General features: G+C 50.7%; 1 protein-coding gene across 1 annotated transcript in view; it reads right to left on the bottom strand.

The window, feature by feature from the left end:
• WLS (Wnt ligand secretion mediator) overlaps nucleotides 1–14,024 on the bottom strand; it is a 42,794-nt gene that overhangs the window by 15,279 nt on the left and 13,491 nt on the right. Inside the window, exon 2 of the mRNA XM_072867774.1 lies at nucleotides 10,618–10,890. Coding sequence (XP_072723875.1) covers nucleotides 10,618–10,890 — 273 coding nt within the window. The remainder of the gene's footprint in view (nucleotides 1–10,617; nucleotides 10,891–14,024) is intronic.

Raw genomic sequence — 14,024 nt, 5'->3', positions numbered from 1 at the left:
AAGCGTTGGAAGATGGCTACAGAACCACCCAGCATGGAGAAGCGTTGGAAGATGGCTACAGAACCACCCACCATGGAGAAGCGCTGGAAGATGGCTACAGAACCACCCATGATGGAGAAGCGTTGGAAGATGGCTGCAGAACCACCCACCATGGAGAAGTGCTGGAAGATGGCTACAGAACCACCCATGATGGAAAAGCGTTAGAAGATGGCTACAGCACCACCCACCATGGAGAAGCATTGGAAGATGGCTACAGAACCACCCACCATGGAGAAGCGCTGGAAGATGGCTACAGAACCACTTGTGCCGGTGTCAAAGTACCACGCTCTCACCGCAAACGGCTCACGCTTGCAAGCTCCCCGGAAGCGCACGGGGGCATGCCCCCGAGCTCAGGAGGTCAGAAACGCCTCTGCAGATCTAAGCTGACACACACGCACATTCCATAAGGGCTGCGTCACTGCATAGGCAGACACCGTATGTGCTCTGTCCTGCAAGGATGCGGAAGGCGTACGCGGGGCCAACGCCCATAGCTTTTCACCAGGAGCAGTCTGTATGACAACAGGGCTTGCCGGCTCTCACAGCAGCAGCCCGCGCATGGGAACGGGCTACAAGGACACATCAATACTTGATGAGCTTTGAAGTTCAGCTCCGAAACAAATCTGGTCTTCATAATTCTGAAGGGAGGCTGTTTCATATCTACAAGTAAGCCCAAGTCTTTCAAGCGCTGCGTGTCCCATATATTTGTCATCTTTTTCAGTTATATTTTTGTTGGGAATATGTGGCGGCATACTCATCCAAAATGATGGGAAGGGGCGTGGATGGTATCTGTGGTTTCGACTTGCTATTTATACAGTGTTTGGAGGTGGCTCTGGTCTGCCTTCATGTGGATGCATCAAGATTTTTTTTTTGCACACGTGATCTATACCATCCAGATTGATATCAAGTTCCTTTCCACAGCAGCCATTAGTTAGGTTTCCATGAAACATGAATTTGCCATCTCAGATCCGCTATTTAGAAGACCAGCAAAACAGATAAATGGGAACATAAGGTTAAACTTGGCCCAGCTAAAAAGAACTACAAACTTCATTTCAGAAGCCATAAAACCAACTGGAATGCTTGGGATTAAATCCAACAAAAACAGCTTTCATTATTTCATCTCTGCAATCCAAATGTTGCTGCTGCCATCGAGTATGAAAACCAGAAGGCAGAAGATAGACTAGCGTGTGCCTTTCCAGACCAACGGATCAGAATCTCCCTCTGAATTTCCATCAGTCTCTGCGTCGGGGTAACATCTCCCCTCGGAACAGAGTTTTGTACAAAGACCCTTCAAGACTGTCAACGTAAAATACATATATATGTATGCATACAGACAGACATACCCACACACACATATATATATATTTCAGCACAGCAGGCTGATACTCCTACGCCAGTCCACTCTCAGCCTTTCATTAGCAGTCCCCATTGTCCAAGAGGAACAAATAAGGACCGCGACACGCTGTTTGGCAGAGAACGGAATTTTAAGAAGATTCGTGGCTTATTCACATTAATGTCAGGTGGTGAATAGACCATCTGGGGGTGCGTGCCCTTTTCGTGCACAGCATTAACGCTCCTGAAGCCCTCTGAATGCTAAGGGCAGGCTACGTGCCTGGGCACGCATATGTGCGTGAGGGGAAGGAGAGAAGCAGCAGCTTATGTTCCACCGTGCTTGGCTTTAAGATAAAAGAAAGGTGCTTTAAAAGTGTTATTTACCATCAAAACAGCGGATGGGAGGAGCGAACGGGAGGCAAGCGACTGACAGTCAAGCCAGCTTTTACTTCTGGAAGTGCTGAGAGCGAGCAGAGTATTTTAATTATTCAAGGCTGAGCCACAGCAGAAGAGGAAGAATACGTGCAAGGGAAAAAGAGAAAAAGCTATTGCAAACCTGTGCTCAGCTTCCTGATGCTAACATGTTCAAGGACAGCACTTACTCAGTTCCTCCATGCATGTTAATCAACATTCTCCAGAATTTCCCAACAATAAAAGGTAGAAAGAAGTTGGTAGAAATTTCTGTGTTCTTCACTACCAAGAGATGAAGTTGCCCATGCCAGGAAACGTCCTCTCACAAGGACCATGTCGAGCATCTCTTCATGGCATGCTCCAGATTAACCTTGCCTCCACAGATTTTGTAGATTATGTCTAGATAATTTGGAGCCTGGTAAATCCCCTCTGGTATTAGCAGCTCAAGCGCTGAGTGACCTCACTAGTGTCAGAGCATTACATTAAAAACCCTACAGAAATAAGACAAGTTTGTTTAGAAAATTATGCGTTCCAGGGATGACCAGCGAGGAGAAGACACACTCCTGCTGGGGTTTCCAGCTTTGAGCTTTCTCAATGACTCTCCATTCACAGGGCTAGGAGATGCTCCGAAGCAGGTCAGAGCCATGATCCCCCTACAGCGAGGGTCTCCCCAGTACCTGTCATGCTCCAAGCACCAATATATCATAGAACCACAGGATGGTTTGGGCTGGAAGGGGCCTTAAAGACCCTCCAGTCCCCCCCCCTGCCGTGGGCAGGGACACCTTCCACCAGACCAGGTTGCTCAGAGCCCCATCCAGCCTGGCCTTGAGCACTGCCAGGGATGGGGCATCCACGGCTTCTCTGGGCAACCTGGGCCAGTGCCTCACCACCCTCAGAGTGGGGAATTTCTTCCTTAGATCTAACCTAAATCTCCCCTCTTCCAGTTAAAAGCCATGACCCCTTGTCCTATCACTCCAGGCCCCTGTAACAAGTCCCTCTCCAGCTCTCCTGTGGGCCCCTCAGTACTGGCAGGCTGCTGTAAGGTCTCCCCGCAGCCTTCTCTTCTCCAGGCTGAACAACCCCAGTGCTCTCAGCCTGTCTTCACAGGAGAGGTGCTCCAGCCCTCTGATCATCTTGGTGGCCCTCCTCTGGACTCGCTCCAACAGGTCCATGTCCTTCCTGTGTTGGGGGTCCCAGAGCTTAACGCTGTACTCCAGGTGGGGTCTCATGAGAGAGGAGTAGAGGGGGAGAATCACCTCTCTCAACTGCTGGTCACGCTGCTTTTGATGCAGCCCAGGATAACATTGGCTTTCTGGGCTGCAACTGCACACTGACCCACCTAGTGGATGATGGGAAGGCTGTGGATGTTGTCTACCTGGACTTCAGTAAAGCCTTTGACACTGTCTCCCACCCATTCTCCTGGAGAAACTGGCTGCTCATGGCTTGGACGGGTGTACTCTTCGCTGGGTAAAGAACTGGCTGGCTGGCCGAGCCTAGAGAGTTGTGGTGGATGGAGTTAACTCCAGTTGGTGACCGGTCACCAGTGGTGTTCCCCAGGGCTCAGTTTTGGGGCCAGTCCTGTTTAATGTCTTCATCAATGATCTGGACGAGGGGATCGAGTGCACCCTCAGCCAGTTTGCAGATGACACCAAGTTGTGCGGGAGCGTTGATCTGCTGGAGGGCAGGAAGGCTCTGCAGAGGGACCTGGACAGGCTGGATGCATGGGCCAAGGCCAATTGTATGAGGTTTAACAAGGCCAAGTACAAGGTCCTGCACTTGGGCCCCAGCAACCCCATGCAACGCTGCAGGCTTAGGGAAGAGTGGCTGGAAAGCTGCCAGGCAGAGAAGGACCTGGGGGTGCTGGTCGACAGCCGGCTGAACATGAGCCAGCAGCGTGCCCAGGTGGCCAAGGCGGCCAATGGCATCCTGGCTTGTGTCAGCAATAGCGTGGCCAGCAGGACGAGGGCAGTGACCATGCCCCTGTACTGGGCACTGGTGAGGCCGCACCTCGAATGCTGCGTTCAGTTTTGGGCCCCTCACTCCAAGAGAGACCTTGAGGGGCTGGAGCGTGTCCAGAGAAGGGCAACGGAGCTGGGGAAGGGTCTGGAGCACAAGGCTGATGGGGAGCGGCTGAGGGACCTGGGGTTGTTCAGCCTGGAGAAAAGGAGGCTGAGGGGAGACCTCATCGCTCTCTACAGCTGCCTGAGAGGAGGGTGTAGAGAGGTGGGGTCGGTCTCTTCTCCCAGGTAACAAGCCATAGGACGAGAGGACATGGCCTCAAGTTGCGCCAGGGGAGGTTTAGACTGGATATTAGGAAATTTTACTTCACCAAAAGGGTTGTCAAGCATTGCAACAGGCTGCCCAGAGAGGTGGTGGAGTCACCATCCCTGGAGGAGTTCAAAAAACAGGTAGATGTGGCACTTCAGGACATGGTTTTGAACCTGATCTTCTCCTACAGCAGGTGGTTCTTCATTGTCGCAGTCCGTGCCTTTGCCTTCTGCAACTTGGGCAGTGTGGCTTGAGCACTTGCCGGTGAAGACTGAGGCAAAGAGTCATTGAGTGCCTCAGCCTTCTCCATATCCCAGGTAACCAGGTCTCCCGTTTCCTTCTAGAGGGCCCATGTATTCCCTAGTCTTCCTTTTATCACCGATGTACCTATAGAAGCTTTTCTTGTTGCCCTTGATGTCCCTGGCCAGATTTAATTCTATCAGGGCTTTAGCTTTCCTAACCTGATCCCTGGCTGCTTGGACAACTTCTCTGTATTTCTCCCAGGCTACTTGACCTTGCTTCCACCCTCTGTTGGCTTCCTTTTTGTGTTTGAGTTTGTCCAGGAGCTCCTTGTTCATCCATGCAGGCCTCCTGGCGTTTTTGCCTGACCTCCTCTTTGTTGGGATGCATCGCTTCCGAGCTCGGAGGAGATCCTTGAATATTAACCAGCTTTCTTGGGCCCCTCTTCCCTCCAGGGCTTTATGCCATGGTACTCTACCAAGCAGATCCCTGAAGAGGCCAAAGTCTGCTCTCCTAAAGTCCAAGGTAGCGAGCTTGCTGTGCCCTCTCCTTGGTGCCCTAAGGATCTTGACCTCCACCATTTCATGGTCACTGCAGCCAAGACTTCCCTTGAGCTTCACATTCCCCACCAGCCCCTCCCTCGTTGGTGAGAACAAGGTCCAGCATAGCACCTCTCCTCCTTGGCTTCTCTATCACTTGGAGAAGGAAGTCGTCATCAACACGTTCCAGGAACCTCCCGGATTGCTCATGCCCTGCTGTGTTGTCCCTCCAACAGACATCAGGGTGGTTGAAGTCCCCCATGAGGGCCAGGGCTTGTGAACATGAGACTGCTCCATCTGTCTAGAGGGCCTCATCCACTCGGTCTTCCTGGTCGGGTGGCCCATAGCAGACCCCCACTGTAAAGTCACCTGTCCCTGCCCTCCCTTTAATCCTGACCCATAAGCTCTCGGTCAGCTCCTCACCCATCCCCAGTGGAGCTCCGTGCACTCCAGCTGGTCATCGACATAGAGGGTGGACACCCCCTCCTCATCTGCCCTGCCTGTCCTTCCTGAAGAGCCTCTCTCCTTCCATTCCAACCCTCGGGTCACAGGAGCCATCCCATATTTTTTTCACATTGGTATTTTACTGCCAGACGTTCAGTGCCCAAGCCCTTTTCCATGATTCACTTTATAGTGCAATATTAGCAGAGGATATCTTCACTCGCATTACAATAGCCTAAAAATAGAGAAGTTGTTTCAGAAGATGGCTCCGTGCCAGCTGCAGGCTAATACAGCTGCCTGGAAAGAAGCGTATGCAAGCAAACAGAAGTGCTAGAATTATTTGCATTACACTTCCATGCTTCACCAGCTCTCTAAAATTACAAAACCTACCAAAGAGACCAAAACTGGATGAATTTGAACAGGAGTCTGCAGTGCTTGGCCATCCGACTGTACACAATTATTTCCAACTGCAAAGAAACCAGAAGTCATTCTCACTTACGAACATTTTAAGTTCACTAGATATAAAAAGATAAGAAAATAAGTTGGGTTTTTTTTTTAGACTGAAAATTTGTAAAGGCCCCTCCGTGCTGTTATGCCATCTGATAAATAAAGGCGTCATGTTCCAATGCGCAGCACAGCGCAACCATCACTTTGTGCTCCTCAGGACACTGCATTCCCAGATGTCAATTCAATATTAAAGCAATTTCAGGTTTACTTTTCCACAAGGTGAAACTGAGGCAGGAGGAGCCCCGCTCTGGGGGCTGCTGAAGCCCAGGGCGGCCAGGGAGCGAGCAGCCTCCGGGTCCCTGCTCCAGCTGAGGACGGATACCAGTGAATTATTTCTTGGCACGTAGAAGGTCGTGCTGCAAAGCAGCTCAGAGAGAAGGACTGATGTACCCTGTTAAGAACACTGCAGCTTGCCAAATGCAAATGGCCCAGACCCAGGGCAGCAAACCAGACCAAAAAATAAATTTTAAAAAAAAGATAAATCCCCTCCAAGCTCACAGCACATCCTCCCACCCTTCTCCGAGGTATCCTGCCTGTGAGAGCCCAGCAGCAAGATCTGCCAACGAGCGACAACTAAAGCAAAGCAGGAATTAATTTTTAAAGTGAATCTGATGTGCAGGGAACAGAGAGACAGCCGCCTAACCTGCCAAGGAAAGGGGATTTGTACACTCGCTACCAGCAACCCTACCCACGGCCGGCCGCACCGCTGCTCTGCTCTTCAGGGGTGAAGGAGAGGTGGCTCCAGGAGCCGGCTTGGCCGCCTGTCCCGTCTGGGAGCAGGGACCGTCCTTCCGAGGGCCGGTGCTATTTTGGAGAACAGTCCTCAACGAGCCAAATGTCCTTCATCCCTCCCCTGACAGCGCCCGGCGTTCCTCAAATCCAACGATGGAAACCGGACCTAATTGCGCAGCGACGGAGTAACACTTCAGCCTCAAACCGAAGCCTTTTGTGCACAGGAGACTTCTTAGGGCTGGAAACCAGAGGATGGCCACCGCTGCCCCGGGGACGTGGCCGGCAGCCGGCTGCCCGGCGGGTGGATGGCAGGGATGGTGGCTTCCCGCGGTCCCTGTGAACAGGGCATTTTGCACCACGGCGGGAGCGGGTCCTGCTCTGCAGATGTTGCTGTCCTTGAGAGGCACTCAGCTTTCCCGATTGAGGTACGGGTGGGTTTGAGATAACCTCATCTCATCTCTGTCCGCTGCCTTTCCCTGTTCTGGAAAGGGTTTTTTTAATAATTGAATGCACAATGCGTCAGAAAAGGACAAGGACAGCTTGGGCACAGAAATAGCCTCTTCCTCGGAGAAACAGCAAGTCTCGGTCTCTCCCAGCTTTCTGTGAAGCATAAACATGAGGGAAGCAGCTCAGCTTCTAAACATCTGCATTTCAAAGCCCATTTCTAAACATCTGCATTTTGAAAGTCCAGAGCAAGTTCCCACGGCAAACGTGATTAAGGCTGCTTCCTCCTCCGAAGGGCGCAGACCCCGCGGGCCCTTTGGGACGCCCGACCCCTGCCAGGCTGCGGGCGGCTCTCCCGCTCCCGGGGCACCTTGCCAGGGCTGCCCCTTCCCTCCGCCCCGGCAAAACCCTCGCTGGCCGGCGGAGGAGGGCTGACGCACGGGCCCGACGCCGGCGCTTGCCCTCACCTCCGGAGAGGGGGCGAGGCTGCGGCAGCCAGCACCCCCGGAAAACCCGAGCCCACAGACTCGCAGCGGATGCAATTTCTTGTTCCGTGCGTCGGCCTTGCTTACGGATTGCAGGGGAAGAGGATGACCGCGTGCCTCTGCGGAGAAAAGCAGGCGACGGTTTGAGATGTGGGTCAGCAGCGTCGCCGGTGAAGACCAAGAAGGGGAACGCAGCCGAGCCCAGGACCCTGCGTGGCTCCCGTTGACCTTAACGCCTCCGGATCACGCTGCGGGGTTTTGGGAGGCACCAAGACCGGGATGTTTCCTCAGGGAGCCAGCTTCTTCAGGCAGGTAAGAGCATTTGCAGTTACCAGGCGGTGCTGCTTCCCCAGGCAATCCGAGGCAGCTCCACGACGGTCCTTCCAACAGCGACTGGCAGAGGCTTCAGCAGCTGCGACGCCTTCCAGGAGCCGTCCCCGGCTTGGCACCAGCCCTGTTGGCATTAACTACAGCAGGGTGACTGCTGTCTTTGAGGTCTCGGATTAAAGTTTGCGAGAAGAAACTTGAATTGTTGATTTAAAGGAAGAGATGAGGTTATTTCACACCTTTAGTGTTGACTCTTGAGAAGCTAATTCCAATTGTCTGATCAGTGAAGCTCTTAACACTAGCAAGATACAGAGCACATATGCAATTATTTTGGCTTAACAAGATTTATTTTTATTTAATCTGTTATGACACAATCTAGCAAGCAAGAGATGTGTTACTCACTAGTTTCTTAGATTTTACACTTAATTTACATCTGCCTTCGGCTTGGCACAAAGTGTAGGAAAATAGCATTTTAAAATACTTTCTTCAGTCAATGAAAGAAAACCTTCACAACGTGCCAAGTAAGCTCACACCATAAGTAGTATTAGTGTCCCTCGTCTCCAAATGCTTCGTAGAAACAAAACCCACCAGCAGCTACCAAACCGATCATGGCCAGAAACGGAGTCTTTCCCAGAAGCGGTACAGCTCACCCCCAAACCTCGCTTTTATCACCCAGAGGGTGGCCCAAGACAAGCCCTTCTGCTTTTACATCTCAAAAAAGTTCCCACCTTTGAAGGACTTGGTCACTGAACGGCACAAATAAGGACCTGAAGAAAAGGCTCTCTGCCCTTACAGGAGAAATCACCGGCCAAAGCTTGTTTAGCATTTTAGCGACCTGCTGCTCCCAGGTGCTCAGCCAGTTACTGACCCCAGCTCAGCGGCTTGACTTTAAAAACCTTGGAACAAGGCGTTAGTTCTCTAAACGCAATCATCTACTGCGGTCTAAGCAGTTGAGGCCTTAATAAAGTTACAAAGCTACCCTCTCTGTATTTTAGAGGTAATTATAGGGATCAGAAAACACGTGTAAGCTTTACACAATCTCCTTTTTAACTTATCTTAATGATGACACATTAACTAGCTAGGAAGGAGGAGGTCCACGCTGAGCAGGCAAGGCAGTAAAGGCAACGAAGCTGTCACGAAAGCTTCAGCAGATCTGCGCTGACCTGGCTGCGGTGCCGGGGCTGCCGGCTGCCCCCGCACCAGCGCGCGTGCCAGTCCACATCCCCAGCCCAGCGGCCGGCTTCTGGAACGGGTCTGCTCCCTGAACCGATCCACCACACGGCCGCGTGAACGCTGGAGCCAGACCGACAGACAGGCTCCAGCCAGAGAAAGAGCTACAGAAGCTCCAGGCAGACCAGTCTGAAAAAAGTCACTCGTGCACTCGTCGTCAGGTTATAGTTGTTAGGGAGAGGGACTGAGCCCAAACGCTTGAACGCACGCAAACAGGCATACAGCTCTTCTTTCAGTAAAGGGCAGATCGGTCTTGCCCTTGCTGCTCCTAACGTCATTTTGCAGATTTTTTGCAGGGTTATTTTTGAGTTTGGGGGGTTTTTTTATTTGTTTGTTTGCTCCCCCCACCACATTTTATCTTCTTCCAGGTACTAAGGGTGAATCCCAGTAAGACAGCTTCTCCCACGGCTCCTGTACCTATACAGTTTTTCCAGTTAATTTGGACCACTGTAGTTTCAAGGCCAGAAGGTACTTTCCATCTGCAGGTATCAAACCCTAGCAAAAAAATGTATCTCAACGATTGATGGAAGATAGGGCAACTATTTCAGTTCAGCAACAACAAACCTCAAACTGAAGAAGTTAAAGTTGTTATTATGACAAAGGCTCAGTAAATAAACATCAACTCCTCTGCAACCCGTGCCCAATGGAGAGTGCGTGTTTAAAAACTCAGACGTGAGCATTCCTTCTTATGAGCTCCTCATGTAACCTTATGGATCAATAATTTCCTTTACTAAGTACTTTGGCTCACGGTTTAGAAACTCATCACACAAAAGCATTTGGCTAACGTGGAGCAAAATACCACGGCTTAAAGTCTTCAGCACTGGGAAACTAGTAACCGGTTCAAGTCTTTGTATAAAGGATTTTTGGGGCAGAGACATTTATAAAAATAAAAGCAAAAAAAAAAATCTCACGACTCTGCCTTTCACCACCTCCACACAGACTGAAGCATCCAAGCTAGAGCACAGCCAGGTGATGCAGCTGCTCTGGCAGATGTGCTGCCTCCAGAAGGGACGTCCCCGCTCCAGCCGATCTTCAGCGGTGGCCCTGGCACTACCTCGCACAGCAGCAGCCAGGTCAACCCGCTAACGGCTCAAACTCGCCCGGCCAAACCCGAGTATCTGCGGAGGAGGCTGCAGGAAGCCGCTCACCACGCGGCCAGGCACGCGCCGAGCCAGCACAAGGGCAGGATGGGCACGTGTAGAGGCAGGAGGAAAGCAGCAGCTGAAAGGGCTGGGCTGTACTAGCGACTGCGAGTGACTGCCGTGGACTCAGCATCCTGGAATATTTTAGAAAACCGTATGAAACCCAGGAGCGTTTGCTGTGAAAGCAAATTGCTGGATTTAAACCGGTGTAGTTGCTGATGGTCTATGTACTTTAAAATGGGGAACCTGCTCATCGTCTGCTTAGCTACTCGCTACTGCGGCGAGAACAGGTCTCCCTGCAAAGACAGACACTGAAACGTCTCATTACTGATTCCCACCTTTAGAACGTGCTCCTGTATCACCTCGCTGTATGGAGGCACTGTAGCACTTCACACACGGTGCAGGATAATAGCACCTTTAAGAGAAACACATTGGGAAACTAGACCGCAGTCAGCATCCACCAAGTGACAGAGAGTGACTTACTTAGGTCGTTGTCCATCTTGAACGCGATGTCCAGCTGCATGATGAAAAGCATGAACTGGAACCAGGGGCTCATCTCCTTGTTGGGAAGGGGAACGTGCACGGCAAACACGATATCGTTGGCTTCGATCTGCCTGCTCATCGCCTCGTCGAAGTCTTTGAGCTTCTCGCAGTGGTTGGGTCCCCAGGGCATCAGCCACTTGGTTTTGTGGTGGTTTTTTCTTACATCAATGCACTTCACTGATGTGTAAGGAACAGCTGTAGTGGGGCTGGGAGCTGCAAATGGAAGAGAATCACGTTTTTAGCATCTTTAGGTATCTTATATAGTGGTTTCCCCATCAAAATACGCAGCGCCCCATTCAACTATTTGAAGGCAATTTAAAACAAATGCATCAAATGTTTCTCCTTCACAACTCCTTGATCTTGCAGTTCAGTAATTTAGTTTATTATGTCTACAGACATACTACTGACTTTGTAGTGGGATCAAATTAGGATTAGCTGAAGCAGTGGGAATCTGCCGGCTCAGTCTCAGATACCTCAGTTACACCAAAATCACACAGAAAGTTACTGGCATCTTTTTGTGGGCATACACTCTTCTAGTTTGCTCACTCAAGCAAATCCACTTGCAAAGCACGTGGGTATCACAAACCTAGACAGATGAACTAATCCCAGACCTCGTGGTCCTGCAGAGCGGGGCAAGGCTTATCGCAGTGATTCGAACCACACACAGCCACCCGTTTCCTCGGGCAGGAAGGCTTTTCTCACTGCTGAACCACGCAATTCTTTTTTTAAAAACACTAGGGGAATAAAAAAAGCTCCCAGCACTGATAAACTGGATATTGCTGCGTTAATTCTTCTTTACTTACTTGCACGCCCACCAGTGATCCGGTCTGGAGCACGGCAAGTGAAGAAGGTGGTGCAGCCCTCCCTGTGCTGTAACTCTGCCATCCTCCCCCGGAGAAGCCGGCCCTCCCCGGAGGGACGACGAGCCTCACGGCAACGTGGCACCAGCATCACTTCCACTTCACACTCCCTCTTTACGTGGAGGTACACCCTCATCCCAACATGGCTCAGATTAGTAAGGTAAGCAAAACACCTTCGGAAAACCAAGTTAATGCAAACAAGTTTCTACCCTGTGAGGTTATCGCCCGCAGGCACCATCGCCAATGGCCCGATCTCGTGGATTTTTGCCATCGCTGCTGGAGGCGGCGGTGCTGTTTTGAAAGACTACCAGTACTTTTGCCGCTTCTCTGATCACACCGCTAGCGGAGCCGGTCCTAGCTCCATCACACAGTGGCTGAGGGACCGTGCTCAAATAAGGGATGCAAGTTATCCCGAATCCTTGTCGCGGGGGAGAGCAGCACCGCTCGGCACCTAGCCCAGCCCAGGGCCATCACCCGCGCCCGCCGTCTGCAAACGCTGCGGGAGCCATCCCAGCCTCGCCAAAACTGCCTACGTGGAAAACAGCAGGTTAGCTGCCCACCTCCGCGATGCTCCAGAGACCCTCGCTCACCCGCTGCTGCCGGCTGCAGGGGAACATTTTGCATGAAGGTATTTCTTCTTTTGGCTGTAAGTCAGGTGTGAACTAATGACTATTACAACCAAAGATTTGTCTCTCTTTTTCCCCTACCCACAGGGGGTTTTTTTGAGATACCGGGAGAAAAGAAGCTGCTGAATAGAGGTCTTGGCTCCGAAACTCTGCAATGCCCCCGGCACCCACAGCAAGGGACGAGGCTTTGTGCATGTGCACCAGATACTCATTTTCATTGTACCAGGATAATGTATGACATCCCAGATGAGATAATTAAAAGTATGGAGGATTATACTGCTCAGGCTTTACATCGATGAGGAAACAGTCGGAAACTCTGAAGTACAAATGGGGATGAAAGCAGAAAAGAAATGCATTCCACCTTCAGCCAGAATTTCAGCATAAAACACCTTCAAATCAGAGAAAGACAAGGCTTTCAAAAACTCAAATATATTTCCAACATAGTTGTTCCATGCAAAGACTTCTTATGACAGCAGTTCTGCCCTGTTTCCAGTATCATTTGGGAAATAAATATTTTAATGCTGTTTTAATGCATCACAGAACTGGCAAAGCAGGGAGGCGAGCGGAGCTGGAGATGCTCCAGTTCCTCATCTCCCCAGTACGATCAGAAGGGCTTCCGCGGGTCAGAAAGTCCAGCAACCAGAAGGTCGGTAATTCCCCTGTCCCTTATGGCTCTATTCCCTTTTTGTCAAAGAAAGAAGTATTTTTCTGCACAGCAGCCAGCTCAACACATTTTAACGCCCAAGATGCTTCCCTGCAAATAAACCAGAACTGTCCTATTTTCTGAAGTATTACCAGGAAGGTACATCGGGCATGCTGCAATGAATTCCTTCCAGCTTCACAGGTTTTGGGAAGCAGATGGAGCAGGTTAACTCTTTCAGCTGTTAAAGAGTTTTACTTTATTTCTGTTTTCACTAGAATTTGAAGAAATTAACATTATGGAGCACAAGTTTCTTGTGAAATGACATTTATGAAAACCCCCAAACTATCCAGCCCTTTTAAAAATGAAAATAGGGCTTGAAATTCAAAAATTTAAGCGCAAATTTAACCTAACAATGTAAAAATGCTCTAATGCAAGTGATAGGCATTGAAGTGTTCCTATACTGTGAGTTAAAACAGAAGTAGCATATAGAATAACAGATATCCAGGCATATAGAATAACGCATGACTTGATGTCAAAGTCTCCAGAGAAGAGAGGCCGAGGTGGTCACGTAAGATGAGGGCTAAGCCGGCCAGCCCGCGGGCTCCTGCGGAAAGCTATTTTCACGTGGTCACCATCCTCATTCCGACAGATGGTCCAGGACTTCCCAAACAGATTGCAGCCCGCTAAAAACCTCCAGCAGCCAGCACTAACACCCCACCTGCAAACTGCAAGTATTTCAAGGAGGAAAAAAAAAAAAAACCAACACAAAAAACAAAAAACAAACCCAGGCTGAGCAAACACCCACCCAGCCACCCCCAGCCCCGGCCGGGGCAGAGCCAGCCCCGGGCTCCCCAGCGGCAGGAGGGCCGGGCACGCCGACGTCCGGGCACGCTACACCCGGATGATTCAGCCCTGGCTCCCTTGTCGTTTGGGCACAGCATCGCAACAGCAGCTCGATTGCTTTTTGGGATCCACGCCAGGAGCTCTGCGTAGCATCCTCGCTAACGTGCCACCTCGTTAGAAAGATGACATCCCCGCTCCTTCCTACGGGCAGGGGAGAGATGACTCAACGTGCGAGTTGGGAGGAAGTTATTAAAAAGCAGTTGTTTAGAAACTGCCTTTTTTTTTTCTTCAATTTTTTGACAGCAATGTTTCTTCTAGCTGAAAAGCAGCAGCGATGCTGGCATAAAGCAGGGGGCTAAAGGAAAGGGATTTGCT

Source organism: Ciconia boyciana, chromosome 7 (genome assembly GCF_034638445.1).
Source record: "Ciconia boyciana chromosome 7, ASM3463844v1, whole genome shotgun sequence".
Classification (NCBI taxonomy): domain Eukaryota; kingdom Metazoa; phylum Chordata; class Aves; order Ciconiiformes; family Ciconiidae; genus Ciconia; species Ciconia boyciana.
Note: the sequence above shows the minus strand (reverse complement) of the source record. Positions and strands in the feature narration are given on the sequence as shown.